The sequence below is a fragment of the Prorops nasuta genome, unplaced genomic scaffold (assembly GCF_024137725.1).
Source record: "Prorops nasuta isolate Cenicafe-Biocafe unplaced genomic scaffold, Cenicafe_Pnas_1.2 PNAS00051, whole genome shotgun sequence".
In the NCBI taxonomy this organism is placed as follows: domain Eukaryota; kingdom Metazoa; phylum Arthropoda; class Insecta; order Hymenoptera; family Bethylidae; genus Prorops; species Prorops nasuta.
In genome coordinates this window covers 577,154-598,038 of record NW_027116848.1, presented here as the reverse complement: position 1 = coordinate 598,038, position 20,885 = coordinate 577,154, and the positions used below count along the sequence as shown (strand labels likewise).

General features: G+C 37.0%; 1 protein-coding gene across 5 annotated transcripts in view; it reads right to left on the bottom strand.

Annotated features, from left to right (window-relative positions):
• LOC136784284 (dystrophin-like) overlaps positions 1-20,885 on the bottom strand; it is a 384,172-nt gene that overhangs the window by 195,716 nt on the left and 167,571 nt on the right. For 4 of the 5 annotated variants that reach the window (XM_066744866.1, XM_066744864.1, XM_066744863.1 and 1 more), the window contains exon 5: positions 3,638-3,851. In XM_066744866.1, the coding sequence (XP_066600963.1) occupies positions 3,638-3,851 (214 nt within the window). The remainder of the gene's footprint in view (positions 1-3,637; positions 3,852-20,885) is intronic. The other variant, XM_066744862.1, reaches the window with a different exon arrangement.

Below are 20,885 nucleotides of genomic sequence, written 5' to 3'. Positions count from 1 at the left end.
TTGGAAGGTGCAGAATCACTTGCGTCAAAGGAAAATGTTTTTATTACTATAGGTTCAAGAGAATGTAAACAAAGAAATTGCTAAATATTAATTAATTATTAAAACAATTGTTTCTTATTCTCCTAATCTATACAATTTATGGAAAAAGTTTGGTTTATTAAATTCAACAGTTTTCGAAAAATATATTGTGGAAAATAATCATTTTTAGAAGTGTTCGCATTAGACTACCCCTTTAATGAAATCAAATAACATATTTTCTGTTTCGTACTGTTCTCGAGTTATTTGATGTGTTAGTTTAGCTTATAAGACGGTTTTAGTAATGAAAATGGAAACGAGATAAAAGCGCCCATTTTTTGGACTTCCATTACCCTCTTTCTTGCTATTAAGGGGAATCTGTATATCGACATTACAGAGCGAAATTTGCGCCAAACGAAACAGCCTCATTTTTTAACCGATTTTCACGTTCATATACCTTTTTGAAAACGCCAGAAGATTATCTAGCGATCTTCATTTGACAGATTTTTAAAAGAATAAAAAAATAAAAAAAAGTGAAATTTAAATAATCGGCCAACGAAGATCGCTAGATAATCTTCTGGCGTTTCCAAAAAGGTGCATAAACGTTAAAATCGGTTAAGAAATAAGGCCATTTCGTTTGGCGCAAATCTCGCTCTGTAATGTCGATATACAGATTCCCCTTAACGGGGCAGAAAATTTTTATAGTCTAAACCAGTTCACTGAGGCTTCATAACTATTAACGCATAAGAAAGTGGACGCAAATTGAAAAAAATTCAACCAAGTGGCGCTGGCAATATTTACTATTGTTGGTTATATATATATGTATACACATAAGGACTCACAGATAAAGCGGATTAAGGCAATAAGTATCTAAAATCGCGATACAGATAATCTGCTTATGCTTATTAGATGATAGACATAGAGATAAACAAGTAGCTCGCTATTTTTTTCGGCCACTCGTATTGCTTCTTCCAATAAGCAAAAATCATTGGTCATTCTAAGAATTGGCAAAATCCGAGTGGAAGTGAAGTAACGCACTATTTCTATCTCTTATACACACGTGCATACATAGGTCCATCATTATCTATGTTGACTGAAACGCAGTTGATGGTTAAACGTGTGTGTATCAGTATATGAGAGAGCAGAGAGGCAAATATTATGTCTCTCTCGCTTCTAGTTCACAATTTCTTTGAAGACAAATAAATTCATCTTATGTGGAATAGTATAAAGTGAAAGAAATGAAATTGAGAGCAAAGTACTTACTCCGTTGAATTCTAGCCCTGGTTTCTAAACTTAAAATTTTATCATACATCAGTAACGAAATCTTTGCGGAAAATATCGCACATGAGTTTCCGGCTCATTTAACCTTTAATAATACTTATTCCTATTTATATGCAATATAACAGATAAATTTTGTACATCTCCATGGTGAATGTTGCCAATATTATTGTCTTCCTACATGACACTGAAACTTGCAGCCAGGGCTAGCAGCTGGTAGTTCAAATTCAAGGCGAAATCGATAATAGGTCCCGGTCCTTTTGGTATAATAACCGTTGAATTTTATTTTGAAAAGAAAGTTGGTTTTTCCTAATAATCATTGTTTTAAGAAATAAATATAGAAATTTTGGTACCCCTCCTAGACAAATATTCATTAACTTTCTATCAGGGAAATCGTTAGATTTTTAATATTTACCAGTATCTGAGAGGGCAAGACCATCACTTTTGTGCTGCCATTTCAAATATATCGTTTCAACCATATTAATTTGACAATTAAATATTACAATTGTACATCACCCTCCCAATAAAAATCTGATTAAATTTTTATTAGAGAAAAGTCCCTAATAAAAACTTAATAACAACTTTTTGGTAGATTGCACCAAATTTTCTATATTTACTTTTTATATTGTAGCTTTCAGAAAAGTATATCTCAAATTACAGCACAAACGTGATAAGTTTTACCTCTTACTTGCTGGTTAATATTAAGAATCTGGTATTTTCACGAATAAGAGGATCATTAATAATTTTCTACGAGGAGCTCCAAAATTTCAATATTCATTTTTTAATTTAATACTGTGACGTGTTTTATTAGCGAGGTTAGTCGCCGTAAAACCGTTCGGTTCGATTTGACCGAGAGGGATCAAAATAACTGTGGACAAATTTAATGTAGGTAACAAAAACTGTTTATTCAGGGAATAAAGAAAGGAAACGATTATTTACAATGTTTTTGTTTACATCGATCTTATAACCTTAACCTACATGTGTTTGTGTTGTGTGTGTACTGCCGCTGCAGATGTGTACGCATGTGTGTTAGTCGCTATGTCACAGGTACAAAATTCCCCCGCTGGCGGCGCGGCGATCGGTAGCCACTCGGATGGGCTTTCGGGACGGACCAGTAGGCAGCGCGGCGATAGGTGGCCTCACGGGAGTGCCCGGCAAGCCAATATGGCGGTTAACTGGGGAAGCTGAAAATAAACGGCATTAGTACCTGAAAGGAATGACCGTTGGTCCGGAGAACTCCTGGACGCAGCCGTTAGCATGCGGGCATAGGTGGAGGAGCGGTGCGGATGACGCGGAGAGCTCCTGCGCCAGGATGTGCTCGGAGAACTCCTGAGCAAAGGATGGGTGTACGCGAATAACTCCTGCGTAGGATCGGGTTAGGAGATGTATCCGGAGAGCTCCCGGATACGGAATGCTCAACTGGGTCGGAGCTCGGTCTTATATACCCAGTTGAGCCGCCGAAAACGGTATCGGCGCTGCGGAGCGGCCGTTCTGGGTAGTTAGGGAGGGGCATGACGAGAACACTATACTTTGCGCACGCTATAGTATAGGCCGCGGTATCGGCACGTACGTTACAGCTCTCCCCACCACACGATATCGTGCAAGGGGCAGCAACAAAGCATGCGTCTCGTCACAATGCTTTTGCAAAGATACGTCTTAAGTTTCAGCACAAAATTGATGGTTGTTCCCTCTCAGCTGCTGATTAGTTTAAAAAAAATCAAATGTTTTCTCCAATAAATGGTAAATACACAATATTTCAGGGGATACCAAATTTCAATATTTATATCTCAAAACAGTAATTGCAACAAAACACCTATTTCGTTTCAAAACCAAATTCGCCGGTTTCCAGTATCGAAAGAAGCTGGCCCCCCTCATGGATGAGGCCCTAAATTAAAACGTGTTGCTGCTATCTCTAGTTGCTAGTTTCAGTTGTATCTATACGGCAAAGCATCTTTAGTTGTGTGCAATGGTGTACGTGCCACAATAATTTTTCTGTTTTTAGTAGCTAAAGGATTGCGGTGTTGCTGTCGTCATATACAAGTAAAAAGATACAAATTTGTAAACCAGCTTATACAAAACTGCGACGGTAGAATCTCCAATTCGAGGTTTTTTTTCTCATAGATAGATTTTGAGTGTGACGCGCTTCTTCTTTTATCGTGTATTAAAATTGTTGGATACTAGTAAAAACTAAAAAATTATATAATTCAAAAGCAGTTCTAGATAGATAACAATTTTAATCGGCTTTATTACTGAGAATATCACAAAAAATGTTAGGTCAAATATTTCTTGCGATCTGTGTTATACCGTGTATATGGACAATGTTTAATTAAAAAAGCATATTCACCTAGCGTACCTATCGTATACATTGAGAAGCCAATTGACGGCAAGATCAATGCACAACGGTAGAGATACTTGCGATGGATTGTCTACTGCAATTGCTTCATAAAGGGACGTCAAAACTGTCACCATATCCGTTATATCGATGAGTTTATCATTTTGTGCACGAAGTCCATGGAAATCAAATTGTTCCAACGTTGTAGAAAGATTCAGCATGTCCACTGTAAAAGATCATTGTGATAATAATATTGATAAGAAATGGTCAAAATTTTCACTATCATATTTTATTGTATATTATAACGTGATAACATATAAAGAAATATAATTTCATCAATTACTTCCATTAGCCCACCAGGACTGATTCGGAGCATGCGATCGAGAAGAAGAATGAGAGTAGGATAAACAACCCGTGAGATAACAATATATTTTGCAACGTACTTTTAAAGCAAGGATTGGTCGCTGAAAGTAGTCCGGGTTTTTTTGACTGAGAGGAATCAAAATGATTTGGACAAGTTTAATGTTTAATAATAAAACGGTTTATTATGATAAACTAAGTAAAATAAATATTTACAATGATTTTTACAATATCTATACAAACTTAAACCTACTTATATGTTTGTGTTGTGTGTTTTCTTTAACGCAGTTGTTGTATTTTAAATAATTTGATAAAGGTTTAAATTTCACAAACTTTATTAAACTACACTCTGCTACTGATTAATACAGACTAACTTAATAACGGGTGATCACCAGTCTCAAGGAGACTGAAGTCACTTACAAACATTTACATTTGTTTACATTTTCAAATCACTCTCTCTCTCTCTCTCTCTCTCTCTCTCTCTCGTAAGTAGATACACCTGCCTGTCATTGCTCTGCTTTATTTCTGCCTATTTTATCTGCCGTACTCTGGTCCATTGGGCCATGTTTCAGACGCTTCTTCCTCACTTCTCAAGCTTCCTTCTGAGACATTAAGGGGAAGCATTGAGCGACTCAAACACTTATTCAAGTTTATCTTCCAAATTATTAGGAATATGAACTTTTTTGTAGAGATTAAATTTACTCTTTTGACTGTACTGAAGCGCGCTACAAACTCGGTTTCTCAAAATTACACAAAATAATTTTCATAAAAATTATGAATACTTGTAATTTTGTTGGTCATAATAATATTGAAAATTAGGCCTTGTAGCGCGCTAAAAAAAAGATCTATGATTAATTTGAGACCAAGAAGAAACAAATATACCTAAAAATGTGGAAGATTTTTTTGAAAAACTAAATTACTTATTGAAAGACAAGTTTTACACTGTATTACCGACGGAGAAGTTTCACAGTGCGTTAGACAAGGACAAGCCTATTAGCTCTCCTCGCTTTAGAAGGGGTACTCACTCTCTCCCCACCATTCCCCGCTAAACAAACCAAATCTCCTACACACAGCAAGGTGGCTGGCTAACGCTGCCTGTCGGTGTGAATCCGTAGCGGAATAGAAGAACAAATAATTATTTGTAGATTTCAGGGTTAGGTTTTCGCAAAACCGACCTTGTACCGCCCTTCCATATCATTTCAGGAGGCTACAGTAACATCTTCCAAATATTTTATCATCTACAAGTCTCAAAAAACTTGAATTAGTTGACGAAAGCATGACTCGTAGCAGCCGACGCTGATCACTAAGTTGTGTAGCGCATCTGCGTCGGCTGCTACGAGTCATGCTTTCGTCAACTAATTCAAGTTTTTTGAGACTTGTAGATGACAAAATATTTTGAAAATTTTACTGTAGCCTCCCGAAATGATATGGAAAAGCGGTACAACGCCAGATATGCGAAAACCTAACCTTGAAATCTACAAATAATAATTTGTTCTTCCATTCCGCTACGAATTCACACCGACAGGCAGCGTTAGCCAGCTACCTTGCTATGTGTAGAAGAGTTGGTTTGTTTAGCGGGAAATGTAGGGGAGAGAGTGGTACCCCTTCTAAAGCGAGGAGAGCTAATAGGCTTGTCCTTGTCTGACGCACTGTGAAACTTCTCCGTCGGTAACAGTGTAAAACTTGTCTTTCAATAGCTATTTTAGTTTTTCAAAAAAATCTCCCACATTTTTAGGTATATTTGTTTCTTCTTGGTCTCAAATTAGTCATAGAACTTTTCTTTAGCACGCTACAAGGCCTAATTTTCAATATTATTATGACCAACAAAATTACAAGTATTTATAATTTTTATGACAATTTTTTTTTATAATTTGGGAAACCGAGTTTGTAGCGCGCTTCAGTACAGGCAAAAGAGTAAATTTAATCTCTACAAATAAGTTCATATTCCTAATAATTTGGAAGATAAAATTGAATGAGTGTTTGAGTCGCTCGATTCATCCCCTTAATTACTGGTGAGGAATTGGCTGATGAATCGCAATTTTGCACTATTTGCCGTGGTGCTGGATCTAACTTACAAATTCTACTTATCCGCCTTCACCGTGCTGATTATCTGCCGCCTTATCTGTGGCGACTGCGCATGCCTGCTGGCACCCTCTGAATTACACCGACCTGATAACACGTTGTGCTTGCTGCTTACTAAACTATTGTTATCACCGCACTATATATGCCTACATGTGGACTCTGCCTGTCATGCTAACAACGACCCAGTGAAACACAGCTAATTACTCATTTTTAATTAATTTTAATTAATTTTATGCGCACCAATATTATTGCAAATTTTTTATCTATTTATTTATTTATTTCTATCTATTGTTTTACTTATTTATTTGCGATATTATTTATTTATTTATTAGCGATCTTATTTATTTATTTATTTGCGATTTTATTTATTTATTTATTTGCTACCTTATTTATTTATTTTTTCGCGATCTTATTTTATTTATTTACTGCGTCATTATTTTTACTATTTTTACTATTTTAACTATTTAATCTCGTCATGCCTACTGTGAATTGCGGACTTTGCGGCTCGTATGTTGGGAAATCTGACCTTGTAAGGTTCTGTAAGGCTGAGGAGCATGGATACCACTCGACATGCCTACGTAATAAACTTAAGCTTGGTCCCAAGGATGCTATACCAAATTACAATTGTCATATTTGTAATACAACTGCTAACAAGGCCTCTCCTGCTGCTGCTGGACATCGTATTGATACTGCCTCGCATTGCTCCATGAAATGCGGCAATGATCTGAGTACGGTACAGGATAATACGGTCACCGCCCTTTTAACTAATATCAATGATAAATTCGAATCAATCAACACCAGGCTGTCTAAGATCGATAACCTTACTGCAAAGGTGGATTCTTGCATTTTAAAGCTTGATGCTATGGCTAGTAGAGTTGACACGGTGGAGAACGCTGTGACTGAGCTGAGGAGTGCCTGTGCAGTTCTTGATACTCGACTTACGGCGATGGAGCTAGAGCCTAATATCAACGATGACATGCAACGTGATCTCATACAAGTTGATGCTAGAGTAACACAACTTGAATTCCAACTGAATCGTTCGCAATTGATCTTCTCAGGCTTGTCAGTTTCACAGGAAATGAACGACCTTCTACTGATACAAAAACTCCTATCTGTCTTAAAGACTGATGTTGGCGGTGACCAGATCCGAAATATACGTCGTCTTCGCTCGTCGGATCCTAAGCGACCCGGTAATATCAGTGTGCGATTTACTGGTACTCCTGCAGCTGACTCCGTCTTGTCTGCTAGACGTAAGATTGGTCAACTTACTGCCAACATGCTAAATTCAGCATTTGGGAAGCATAATATTTATATTAACAAGTCGATCCCCCCCTTATTATATAAACTTCTCCGAGATGCTAAGACTGCCGCTAAATCTGCGAATTACCGACATGTTTGGCTCGATGACCAGGGCATTGTTAGAGTTAAGAAATATGACTCGACTCCTGCCGTTACTATCCGATCAGCTAAAGATCTCGCTAATATTAATTTGTGAAATGCAATGCCCTCCACTCTACCATCTGTCCAATTTCAGGCACGTAGTACTTCGTTGTGCATCTGCCATGTCAATGCCCAGTCTATTCCTGGTCACATTGTTGAATTTAGGAACTTCTTTTTACAGAGTTCCTATGACATTATCATGGTCTCTGAGACGTAGCTGCACTCGACCATTTCTAACGACTTTATCTCGGTCCCGGGTTACTTGGTCCTGCGTTGTGACAGAAATGGTACTAGGGGTGGAGGGGTGTGCATATATTATCGCAGTTTTCTTAATATTAAGTTATTGCGTTCTTCCGAAGCTGCAACCTATGTTCGTAGCGTTGAATACATTTATGCTGAACTTAACGTTTCCTCGGTTAAAATATTTCTAGGTGTTATTTACAGGCCCCCTCGTGTGGCATTTAGCAAGGTTATAGATGAGGTCCTTATGGACATTTCCCAATGCTATTCGCATAAAATTATCATGGGTGACCTTAATGCGGACCTTAGCTGCTCCTCTGCTGACTCCCTATATTTGCACCGTATGATCGAATTGAGCTCCTTGCATCTTATCCCATATAATCCTACGCACCACACAGTCACCTCGCATACTTGGCTGGATGTAGCTATTGTTGATTCCAAAGATAGTATTGGTTCCTTCTCACAGTCAGATGTCCCTTTTCTCTCTGGTCATGACCTCATCTCTCTGTCTTATTCTATTGAGCGACACTTTATTAACAGACCAGAGTTGCGTGCTGGCAGGCGCTGGGTCCAACTCACAACTGCTGAAGCAATGACATCTCTGACTCAAATTAACTTTTGTGATGCCTTCCGTCTGGGATCTATCGATGCTACCTTATCTGAGCTGAATGGTTTAATTGTTGGCCATCTTGACAAATTTGCGCCTATAACCTTATTTAAACCGCGCCGGTTTGCTGCCCCGTGGATTACTGACACAATAAAATCCGCCATTTTGGCACGAAATAAACTACGTCTTAGGCTCCGACGTCTGCCTACCTCGTCTGCTTTGTTCTGTGAGGTGCGGGCTGACTACCGAAATGCTCGAAACTCTGTTCGTTCATTGATGAGGATTGCCAGAGAGAATCATTGTCTTGCAGCTATTGATCACTGTCATACTTCTAAGGCTTTATGGGGCTGTCTTCGGGAGTTAAATATCATACCCCGTAAGAGACAGTCCAGTGATGCCTGTCTTGACCCAAATACCTTATGTGAATATTTTGGTAGTGTGTTTAAAAGCCATCTTCATTGTTATAACTACACAGTATATCCCTCTGAGCTTGCTCCTCCTCCTCCTTACAATCCCGAAAACTTCTATTTCTCCCATATTCTTCCGTCTACATTTCTCAATTACTTTAAATTCTCCAGTTCATTGGTTGCTGGTTATGATCAGCTTCCTGCTAGATTACTATCTCTTTTTACACCTTATGTCAGTGCTGCCTTTCTTGAAATGTGTAACCTTTCTCTGTCATTGTCATATTTCCCTTCATGTTGGAAGATGTCATATATTACGCCTGTACCAAAGATTTCAAATCCGACTACGGCTGATCATTTTCGACCTATTTCCATCATTTCGGAGTTGTCTAAGGTACTTGAACGTATTGTTCATCGTGATACACTGCGCTACCTTCATAGCATCAATTTTACTGACGATACCCAGTATGGTTTCCGGCAGGGCAGATCAACTCAGGATGCCTTAATTAAACTTACTGACCACATACGTCTCGGGATTGATAAAAGGCAGCTAACAATTCTGGTTGTTTTTGACTTCTCTAAAGCTTTCGATACTGTCAATCACATTCTTCTTTTACGCAAACTATCTGCCCTTGGTTTCTCTGACCCTGTTCTCTGCTGGTTTTGGTCATACCTCTCGGGTCGTAGCTGTGCTGTTAGATCTCGCACTGGTGTCTCCCGATGGCATCCAGTCACATCCGGTGTGCCTCAGGGGTCGGTATTGGGCCCACTTCTCTTTCAGATTTATACTGCTGATATTGCATCAATGTTTGATGATTATATGCTCATCAGATATGCTGACGATGTCCAGCTATGTGCCCGATGCAGCCCCTCAGGCCTTAATCAATGTGTTACTGAGCTTAATGCACGGATTTCTAACTTTGTAAACTGGGCTAGTGACAATGATCTTAACCTCAATCCGGGTAAAACTAAAGCCATGATTTTGGGCTCTTCCAGATTTTTGAATTCGCTTGATCTCTCCTTGGTTTCCCCTGTAGTTGTTAACCAAATTCCAATCCAGTTCTCCACCTCAGTTCATAGTCTTGGGATCGTTATTACAGCTAACCTTAGCTGGAGGGAAACTGTTACTGACACATGTAGACGGGCCTACAGCATATTACATCAGCTTCGTTCAAATAGTGGGTGTCTTTCCCTTAAAGTAAGGCTCCAATTGGTTAAATCCCTGGTCTATCCTATCTTTGATTACTGTACCGTAGTTCTCTCTGATATAACTGATGCTGAAGACTTGCGATTGCAATGTGCTTTGAATGCCTGCGTGCGTTTTATTTATAATGTTAAGAGATATGAGCATATTACACCTTATTATGAGAGGGCCAATCTCCTGAAAATTAAAGAACGGCGGCTTTATTTCTTAGGCATTACTTTCCACAAGGCTTTTTACTGCCCTGAGACTTCGGTGTTTGGTGGCATTGTGCAGGAGCTTCATGCTTCTTCTCAACACTCTTCCTCCTCACGGCGGACAACTCTTAACATCAAGCCACCGCAATGTAGAACTGCTGTTTATCAGCATTCATTTATCTCTGTGGGAGTCCATTTTGGAACTCGCTATCTGTCGAACTTCGTGAGATTGGCCCTGTCCGTAATTTTAAGACGGCACTTTATTATTACCTTAGTAATGGCTATTTGCATAACCTTACTTAGTTATATTATATTTTTTCGTATCATTCTATTTTATTTACTAAATGAGAGCTCATTTTATTTTGTCATGGGGCTAGCTACTCTAGTATTATATTGTTATACCATGTACTCACTTCTCCCATGACACTCTCTTTTGTAATTTGTTATATTATTACCTTTATTCACATTTATAATTTGTTCTACTTTGTACATTTGGGTCCTCACCCTTGTATGATAATAAACTATCTATCTACCTATCTATCTCTCTTACACTTATTAACATACAGTATCTCCCGCTGTTTCTATGCTACCGGATTATTTGGGTAATGGCTCCTCAACGCCCGTTTATAGAAATTTCCTTTACTAAAGCCATACAGCCACAAATCCACCTTTCGGCAGATTTTGCGCTTGAAGTTGACTCTCATTTTTAGGTATCTTCAGATACCTTTAGCGGAGTTATTCCGTCTCAGGATTTATACCTTAACTGGGGGCTTTTCTTTACTCGATTTTCCTTGAAACAGGCGTTTGAAAAGTGAACCCTTACATTTTATACTTTACAGTGTGTGTATCTGCCGCTGCAGATGTGTTCGTAAAGTGTACTTACTTATTAGCACGCTTATACAATCACCCGCTGGCAGCGCGTCGGTCGGTTCACTCTATGGCCTCTACGGAGGGGTTTACGGATAAGCGACGGTAGGCAGCGTGACTGTCTGTGGCTTCACGGAGGGGCACGGTAGACGACAAGATGACGACTTAACGCATTACTTGAAAAGTAAGATGGCGGTTAGGCTGAAAGAAAGAGCCGTTGGTCCGGAGAACTCCTGGACACGGTTGTTAGCATGGTATAGGTTTCGGAGGATGGATGGATGATACGGAGAGCTCCTGCACACAGTGTTGCCAGAAGGTAGACCGTCGGTCTACGGAATTTCCCTCTCCACTTACTACCACAGAAGCAGGCTTTGTTCCCTTGAGCTATCCACGCTTATATCGCTGCTCGATGTTCATGAACACAAGTAGAAGCGTGCGTACATGTGTCGACTGGCGTCGCTCGCTCTCGGCTATCCTCGAATTCGAGAGAGAGAGCAGAGATACTTTCTCGAACCTCTCTGTCTTTCTCGCTATTAGCGTCTAGCAAACGATTCGAAGCAAAATCTATCCGCTTCGCTTCGCTGAAAATCTACAAATATTCAATGCTATTTATATTTGCAGCCCAATGCCTTTATACTTGTTTTTGAGCATCAAGAGACACGGTAATGTCTCAACGGTTTGTACGTATATATATATATATATATATATATATATGTTACGGAACCTTTTATGTTCGATGTAATTCCCATGTAAAGCTAAGGAGAATAACATTCACGATACATATATTTCTTGTTAAGAAGAGTTTATTGGTTGTGTTCACTACATGAATTCGGTAATTTTTCTTTCACGTTCGTCAAACCCTTTTGAAGAATCAATCAGAACTAACTCGCTCGGAGACGCCCTGTTCGGCCGCCGAAAATCGCTCTTGCCGAACGCCACCGAACGAAGCCGAGGGAGGCCGAGAACGATCGAAGTCAACACGCGTTACATTACTCGCTATATTCGAAATTCTCGCGTCATAAATACAAATAAACACTCCCGTAGCTTTCTTCCCTGGAATAGCCTGAAAGCCAGGTCAGCCATTTACCCGCTTATGTCGACCTTCAGCGACGGCATTACGCCCATTTGAGGTCTGTGAGAGGAGCCCTTTTCATTCTCCAATAGGCCTGATAGCCACAGTCAATATATTATCTGCGCCAACTTCCAAATAAGCATACAAGAGCGATCATCTTTTTTTTTTACTTCAACCGCTCCTAGCCATCCTCTACGTTCCTTTCCTTATAATATATATATGTATATGTATATGTATATACTATCGAGGCACTACCTTATCTTAAACAGCAAGTTTAGCCGCCCTAATTTCAAAATTATTTTCAAACTATTTTATCTATATGAATTTATACACGTCATGAATTGAGAATTATTTTACTTTAAAACATTTTACAAAAGCTTTAAAATAAGACCATAAACATCGAAGTCCGTTAATGCAAGCTTGATTTTTCATATTTTCTGATTTCGTTTCTGTCAAAAAATAATCAAAGCTACTAGAGATGTCTGTAGCATTTTATTCCCCTAGAAATGTCTGTAGCACATTATTCCACTAGAAACGTCTATAACATCTAATTCCCCTAAAACAGTCTGTGTCGTCTAGTTTCCCGAGAAATGTCTGTCTCGCTCTAAAATTAATTGCTAATATCAACGACAAAACCATCTATGCATAGCTATAGAGTATAGCTCGATGTGAACTATCAAATAAAATCAATATAGTCGATATAACTAATCCAGCGAATACTAAGTAATGTAATGTGAAGTTTTGTGCTTTTGTGTATTTATAGTATTTAATGCAGTGAGGTTATTCATTATGTGGTGATAATGAATATGTTAACTTCTCAAAATCACAAATAAATTCAATCAATAATGACATCAAGAGTCATCAATTATTAGATAAGTAAAACATAATATTTTGTAATACAGGAAGTTATATACTTTGTGGAATTTCTTCAGATTCATTTAACGGGATCCCTCAATCGTGCTTTACCAACAGTACAAGTTAATAAACAATTAGTTTAATAAAATTCAAATGCGAAGCAAATTGAACAATCGGGCGTTTGTAGGACAATGTGCCAGTCTTAACTAGTCAAACGAACTTAAAAACACTTAAATTATTTGAAAAATAACGCTGTACCATTGTGCCGCGTTCTTGAAGAGAGGTTACTTTTGGTTATTTCCACTTCAAGAACGCGGGACAGTCGTACGCGTTATTCTTCATCCGATTTGAGTTTTTTTAAGCTCGATTGACTCGTTAGAATTGGCACCATGTCATAAAGAAGCCCGTTTTTGCAATTTGCTTCGCATTTGACTTTTATTAAACGAAATGTTTATTGACTTGTACTGTCGGTAAAGCACGCGTGAGGGATCCCGTTAAAGTAAAACATTTCTATTTTCATTGCTGAGGACAAAGCTGACCAGATTAACTGAGATTAATGTTTACAGCATTGCCAATGTGAGAAGTTTACTTTCAACATATTAATGTGAATCAGTCATTATGAGGAATATATTAATTCACAGAAACTGATGAGGTAATTGAAAATCATATGCTATACTTAGAGGCATTCAAATTATTAATAACATAGATGTTTAATTTCTGCTTATCTTGAACCTTTTATCAATACCAAATCTTCAAAAGACTGTATCCCCCTTTCGGACAGTTTTTCAGATGACAATAAAATATTTTTATTACTACGATAGGAGAAAATTAGAATAATATTTGCCAATCATTGTTCGATATTAAATTATAATACAAAATAATATCAAATACAAATGTTAGTCTACATGTCCCTAATCAGAATAAAATAAAATTATTATTCTCCTGAAAATTTTTCCAAATTTGGGATATGACCTTTTAGAAAATTAGTGTCAATATTCTGTTAATAAATAATAGCTAATCACTTGTGATCTTATAAAATAAATAGAACAATATGTATTTTTATGTGAAAATAAATGTTTTGCAAAAGAACTGTAGTTTGTTAATAAGCCAAGCAAACACCTGGTTTAATTTATAACAATTAATAAAAGTAATAGTGTCAGCAATCGCATTAGCTGAGGAAATCAAAATACAGAAATAATAAGATGTTTAAATATAAGAAATTTAGATTGCAGAAATAGGTTTTTATTTGTTATTAAAGTGAAATTTGATGGTTTAGAAATTGACATGATTTTGCAAATATCATCTTCCACACACACCATCTTAAAAACATTTAACCATCAGTTTGGCTAAAAGGCAGTAAACATATCTTTTTGACTGTACGCGTTGAATGGGTTAACTGTAGAAACATCTTTGAGTTGCAAATACAAATGCTTGACGAATAATGTATAATAAGTTCAACGGTTGTCAAAGATCATATTGAATACAATATTTAATATCTAAAAAAACCTGCTGAATATTAGGCCATAAGTCTCTAGAGAAAAAACATACTGTATTTCTATTGTGTATCATCCGGCTAATACAGTTTTTAAATCCATTAATCAAATGTAGCAAAATAAAACAGACAATGAAATGCTCTAATTTTGTCACAAAAAAGGCTATAGAACAAATTTCATATGTATAAGACCAGACTCTCCAAAATTTAGGATATTAACTAAAGTTTCATCAATAAAATGTACATTTAAAGCCTTGCAGGCTATTTGCCCTTCAAAATGTGTAAAGTGCTTATTATTTAGTTTATGTAAAGATTAAGGGCCGGTGTCAGTACGAAAAGCAGGCAAGCCTCATATCCAACATAACTGCAAAAATCTGGAAATACACATTTTGATTGGCAGTTTCTCAGATTTTTACTGCTTATGTTGGATATGAGGCTTGCCTGATTGCTACTGACACCGGCCCTAAGAAATCTTCATAATAAGAGACAGTTTAAAAGATTCTTCTTGTTCCTTATCGTATAATACCAAATCTGAAAATGTTATTAATATTGAAAATTTGAAACTAATTAACCATCATCTAATGTCTTTGGGAATTTCTATTAGTTAAGTTCCTGTGTAATAAACCTCAAACTATCATGAAATGCCATGACTTTTCTAGAAAAACTACCAGAATTCAATTTTTCTTTATAAAACCAAACCTTCCTAAAAGATTACAAATTGACCAAATTTTTATCACTAATATACAATTTCAGGTCCTTGCAGTTCCTTCTCCCTTTAAGATTTATTGAACAATGTTAAGTAGTGTATTGAAAGACCATTAATAGATAATATAAGTTTCTCATTAGAAATAATAATATGAATCGTTTCTGTTATACTTGCTCATAAATAATTAAGAACCCTATCTGTTGATAATACGTTTATTTAATCAAGTATTATACAGTATATTAAAACATTTATAACAGTAATACTTAAAGTTTTCAAAATGAAGCTTTGTGAATTTGATTAATTTTTTATTTACAAAAAATAATAGTAAACATATTTCTAAATGCATATTAAGAGACGACGTTATTAAAATTAATTTTTTGATTTTACAAGTAGTTCTCTTTGGAATTATATACGGAGTTTGGAAAGATCGTTTATATTCGAAAGCAAAAGAAATGCCTAGTAAAAGGCCACATTATTAAATTAATGCTTTGATTAAATAAATGCTGCTATTTGAAATGATCGGAAATTTGAAAACCTCCCTTATATTGCGTAGCAATTAAAATACTAATATTTTCTTTCAACTACTATATTGTCACAAAACATTATGAAATCCCAAAAAAAAAACAGACAGACTTCGCCTGTAAAAAAAAAGACGGCAAGTACATAAATCGTCCAGCGTAAATAATATAGTGAAATAATATTTATAATTAAAAAAATTAGTGAAATCTAAATGTTAGGTAAGTATATATTTTTATTGTAACAAAAGTTAAAATGTTGAAAAAAATAGTAACACAAGAAAGTTACTTGCCGGGCCCGTAATGTTCATACGTAAGTCGCTACCTTACAATACAAGTGTTGCTTCTCATAATTTTAAAATGTGGCTATTTTATGCCATTGCATATTACGGGTCCGGCGAGTAACTTTTTCGTATTACTATTTTTTTCAAAATTTTAACTTTTCCCACAATAAAAATATATACTTGCCTAACATCTGGATTTCATTAATTTTTTTAATTGTAAATATTATTTCACTATATTATTTACGCTGGAGGATTTATGTACTTGCCGTCTTTTTTTTATAGGCGAAGTCTGTTTTTTTTTGGGATATTTATTTACAAGCATTGTGACTTATTATAATCAATAATAAATTAAGGAAATGTGCGTTTGATATGTAATAATTATTTTAATTACAATTTCATCGTTATATTTCGCTTATTTCCGTAAAAGCTGCATTTCTTTAATTTATTATTGATTTTAGTAAGTCAATGGTCATTAAAAAAATAAGAATAGTACTGAGCAGGAATCGAACCCGAATCCACGAATCGCCACGCGGTTATCTTACCGCCTGGACCACGAGGCTTCTTCGATGCACCGTAAACAGAAAGTTTTCTTAAGGGCTTGAAATTTTCTTTTGAACCGTATGAATAAACGAGCAACTTACAGCTTTATTCATTATTATTCTGTCATAACGGAACCAAAATTAAAGAATAATTATATATTGAATAGTTATCAAAAGCTTTTCCAATAGCCAAGAACGTAGATAAATAATCGTTTGATAGCCGCTCCTTATCGTACTTGATGTATGCCAAAGCTACGAGCGTTGATTATTTATCTTCATTCTTAGCTATTGGAAAAGTTTTTGAAAACTATTCAATATATAATTAATCTTTAATTTTTGGTCCATTATGGCAGAATAATACTGAATAAAGCTGTTATTTAATTGTTTATTTATACGGTTCAAAAAAAGATTTCAAGCCCTTAAGAAAACTTTCTGTTTACGGTGCATCGAAGAAGCCTCGTGGCCCAGGCGATAAGGTAACCGAGTGGCGATTCGTGGATCCGGGTTATATTCCTGCTCAGTACTTTATTTTAAGATTAAATTTTTTTTAATGACCATTGACTTACTAAAATCAATAATAAATTAAAAAAATGCAGTCTTTACGGAATTAAGCGAAATATAACGATGAAATTGTAGTTAAAATATTTATTGCATATCAAACGCGAATTTCCTTAATTTATTATTGATTATAATAAGTCAATGGTTGTAAATAAATATGTTGAAAAACAAGTATAAAGGCATTGGGCTGCAAATGTAAATAGCATTGAATATTTGTAGATTTTCGGCGAAGTGAAGCGGATATATTTTGCCTCGAATCGTCTGCTAGGCATTAATAGTGAGAAAGACAGAGAGGTCCGAGAAAGGATCCCCGCTCTTTCTCGAATCCGAGGATAGCCGAGAGCGAGCGAAGCCAGTCGATACATGTATGCACGCTTCTAATTGTGTTCGTGAAAATCGGGGTCGGCGACAATTTTCCGAAAAATATTTGTGATTGTTACGTCCCTAACCAATCAATTCCGAAAAACTAAAATTATTTTATTAAAAGAAATAAGATAGTTGAATGTAATCCCATATGCCAGAATCTGCAGCCACCGTCGCCGGGATCTTATGTTTGCCTACGTTTGCATCTTGCACCGTGCGACTGTAAGTCCGTAAGAGAATTATACCTCCCACTCACTCTAAGATTCTTTAATTCTTATTGGTCAAAGATAGGATAAATTCATTTTAAAAATGTTTTGATTGGCTTAGCCATCTCCCTGGATCACGATCCAGGACCCGGCGTCGACTAATTCGATTAGCTTTTAAGCAAGTGCTAATTGTACCTTCAACTAGAACAGTCTTGGAAGACTCTCTTATATTTGTTACGGTTAATAAATAAAAACCATTAAAAATCATCGAAGTCTGCTCAACTAAGTGTTATCCCTCAATACAAAAATCCTCCATCGAATTTCCTACAACTACTACCAGCTGGTAGGCAGCGGACACTGGAGCCCACAACAAAAACTGTTCCTGAGTTTACAACACAATTCAGGACATAACAGTGATATTCATCCTTAGAGTTGGTAACAATCCCACAAAAAACAGACTTCGCCTGTAAAAAAAGGCGGCAACTACATAAACCATCTAGCATAAATAATATAGTAAAATTATCCAATTAAAAAAGTAGTGAAATCCAAGTATTAGGCAAGTATATTTTTTCACCTTAGCAAAAGTTAAATTTTCGAAAAAAAAAGGAACAAAAATGTTACATGCCGGGTCCGTAGTGTCCATGAACAGTGAGAAATAGAATCGTATGTGGTTCGGCTAACTTCACTCTTTATTCTAACATGAAATCAAGTAACACGGTAGTGTTACGCGGCAAGTAATTAAAAGACAGCGTGACACTACCTACTTTTACGCCAAGATTGAACCAAACTATACCTATGGATATTTCCGATTGATATATCTGGTAATTGGTTTATTTAATCAAATCTAATAAATTTTTCATGTTGCAATGTCGATATAAGCTTTCCAACAAGACCACAGACATTCAAATCGGTTCGCACATTGTAGAGATATTAATATTTGTATTTTTGAAGTGCCTTTTTCCATCAATTTCTTCCGACCGAGGTATATTGTCTGCATCGGATCTCTCACTCTTTCACGTTACAGATCCATCTACTGTATCTTCTATCCTTTATTAGCTGTGATCTTGGCTGCGTTCATTTATTAACTGCAAGTGCTAAAACTCTATAATGTATGTAACGTAAACTATAGGTTTTCAATGCTGACAGTAAATAAATGAACACAGCCGCAGAATTATATTCTCAAACGTTGCAATTGGTGACAATACATTGTGACAAAGCTTAGGCTTGTCAAGTGCATTTGTGCCTCGGCCGCTTTGTCGACTCATAAGGGAGGGGCAGGCGCCACCTGTGCGATCCCGCGATCATTACACGTGATGGGTTCGATCGCGGGTCGATAGGGGGTCGATCCGCGCACGCGCGACAGTGGCTACCTCGCGTGCCACTGTCCCCCGAGACACTCGTAAATTGGGAATCATTGCGCCCGGACGTGCCCCCCTTTTGATTTTGATTTCGTCTTTTGTGTCTTCAAGACCCAGTCTTTCGGTAAGGGCATTGCCCTGTAGTTATTGCCCTAGAGGTGGTAGTGTTATATTAGTGCATCAAATGGTAGACCAGACTTTAGGAGCATCGCAGGAGGTGCAACTGTCAACTTGGTGGTGGAGGACACGCACTGGTGCATGCAACACCTCCTATCCTGTTACTATCGCCTAAGTAGTACTAGATCCCAGGTAAACCTGATTTCTCCGTCAGAGAAATCAGGACCTATTATTTGTCTTTGTTTTTGTTCTATCTCTTCTCTCGAGTTTCGTCCGGCGCGGATAGCCGTTCCGTGTTCGACTGCGTGACAATCCCTCAAATCGGGAGGGACATATTAGTCCGAACATTAATCCTTTTTGTTAAGTATTATTATGTAATTCTTCCGGGAACGGCTTAGAAAGTAGCAAGTCCGTGTTATGGGCCGCGAATCGCGTAGGGAGCCCCCTGTATTTCGAGAATACACATCAAGACGAGGTGTAGTCCCTCGTCGGAGGAAAGCGGTATAGAGCTCCCTCGAAGTCCTCCCGACGCGTGCCTATGCGAATCGCACTGCCCTAGCCGCCCCCATATTATTTTCAGATTAGCGTATGAAGCGTCTTGGTCCACACCCAGAGACAATCTCAAGCCGGTCAGCCGCGGAGGGTCACAGTATCGGATCTAGCAAGCTGGCTCCCAACTCCTCGAAAATGACGGATTATAATTGTTCTCCTTTTCCTTATGAAGTAGTTAATATAATTAGCAAATTTATACAATCAGCTATTACCATTGTAATACAACGTAGGGAATACCCTATTGTAATTATGAGAACGTTTGCTGATCCGCAAAAATTAAAGTAAGCTGTATTTTCAGAAGCTGAGCATTTACTTATTCGAGTACCTGGCCAATAACTCCCTCCGTGTGCCTTGTGCGTCGGTTCTGGTCTCTACCTATCCCCTGGCAAACCAAGGCCCTTAAGTGTTACTTTCTCGTTTTTAGGTAATAACCTGAGTGAAGGCACTTATTTGGCCAGGCCGCGAAAAACGACGTTACAACATATAGTGGCTATTCTTATATTGTAATAAAATGAATATGCAATACGTTTAACTAGTTACGGAAACTGTTGGTTCATCTAATAAAATGAAAGTAAGATACGTTAAATTAGAGTTTTGTGACCTGCAGGTAGTGGAATAGTGAAATAAATATTAATAGCACATTTTCTGTACATAACCTCCCGTATTATTATTATATTTTTATAAAATGCTTAACAGTCAACATATTGTTCAATAAAGCAACAACAAGCATTGGATGAGAAAAGAGTAGTGGAAGTAATCAATTTGGATCTAGCAGCTGAATATTTTGAGTCTGAGCCATATATGGATATTACAGAATTTATTCAATTAGACGATGCTATGGAGGATGATGAATTGGGAGTTGGACTAAACAAAGGCCTTGTATTTAGCATGGAGTAAGATATATAAAATTCAGAGACAAAGATGTTAAAATATAAATACATACTTAAGTTTTTAAAGATATATTTTGTTGTATTAATTGCAGATATTTGGTGGAGAATTATGTTTAACTGGAGGAAATATTAGGAGATGTAGATAATGGCTGCAGGATCTTTGATAGTCCAGGTCAAATTGAACTGTACACACAAATGACAGTCATACGCTAATCGATTAACATGCTGCAAAATCTAAATTTTCATATATGTCGTGTATTTATAAATGATAATCTATTTATGATGGAGCTGAGTTTTTATCTGGCACTATGGCTGATCTTAGTGTTATGATAAATCTTAAAATACCTCATGTAAG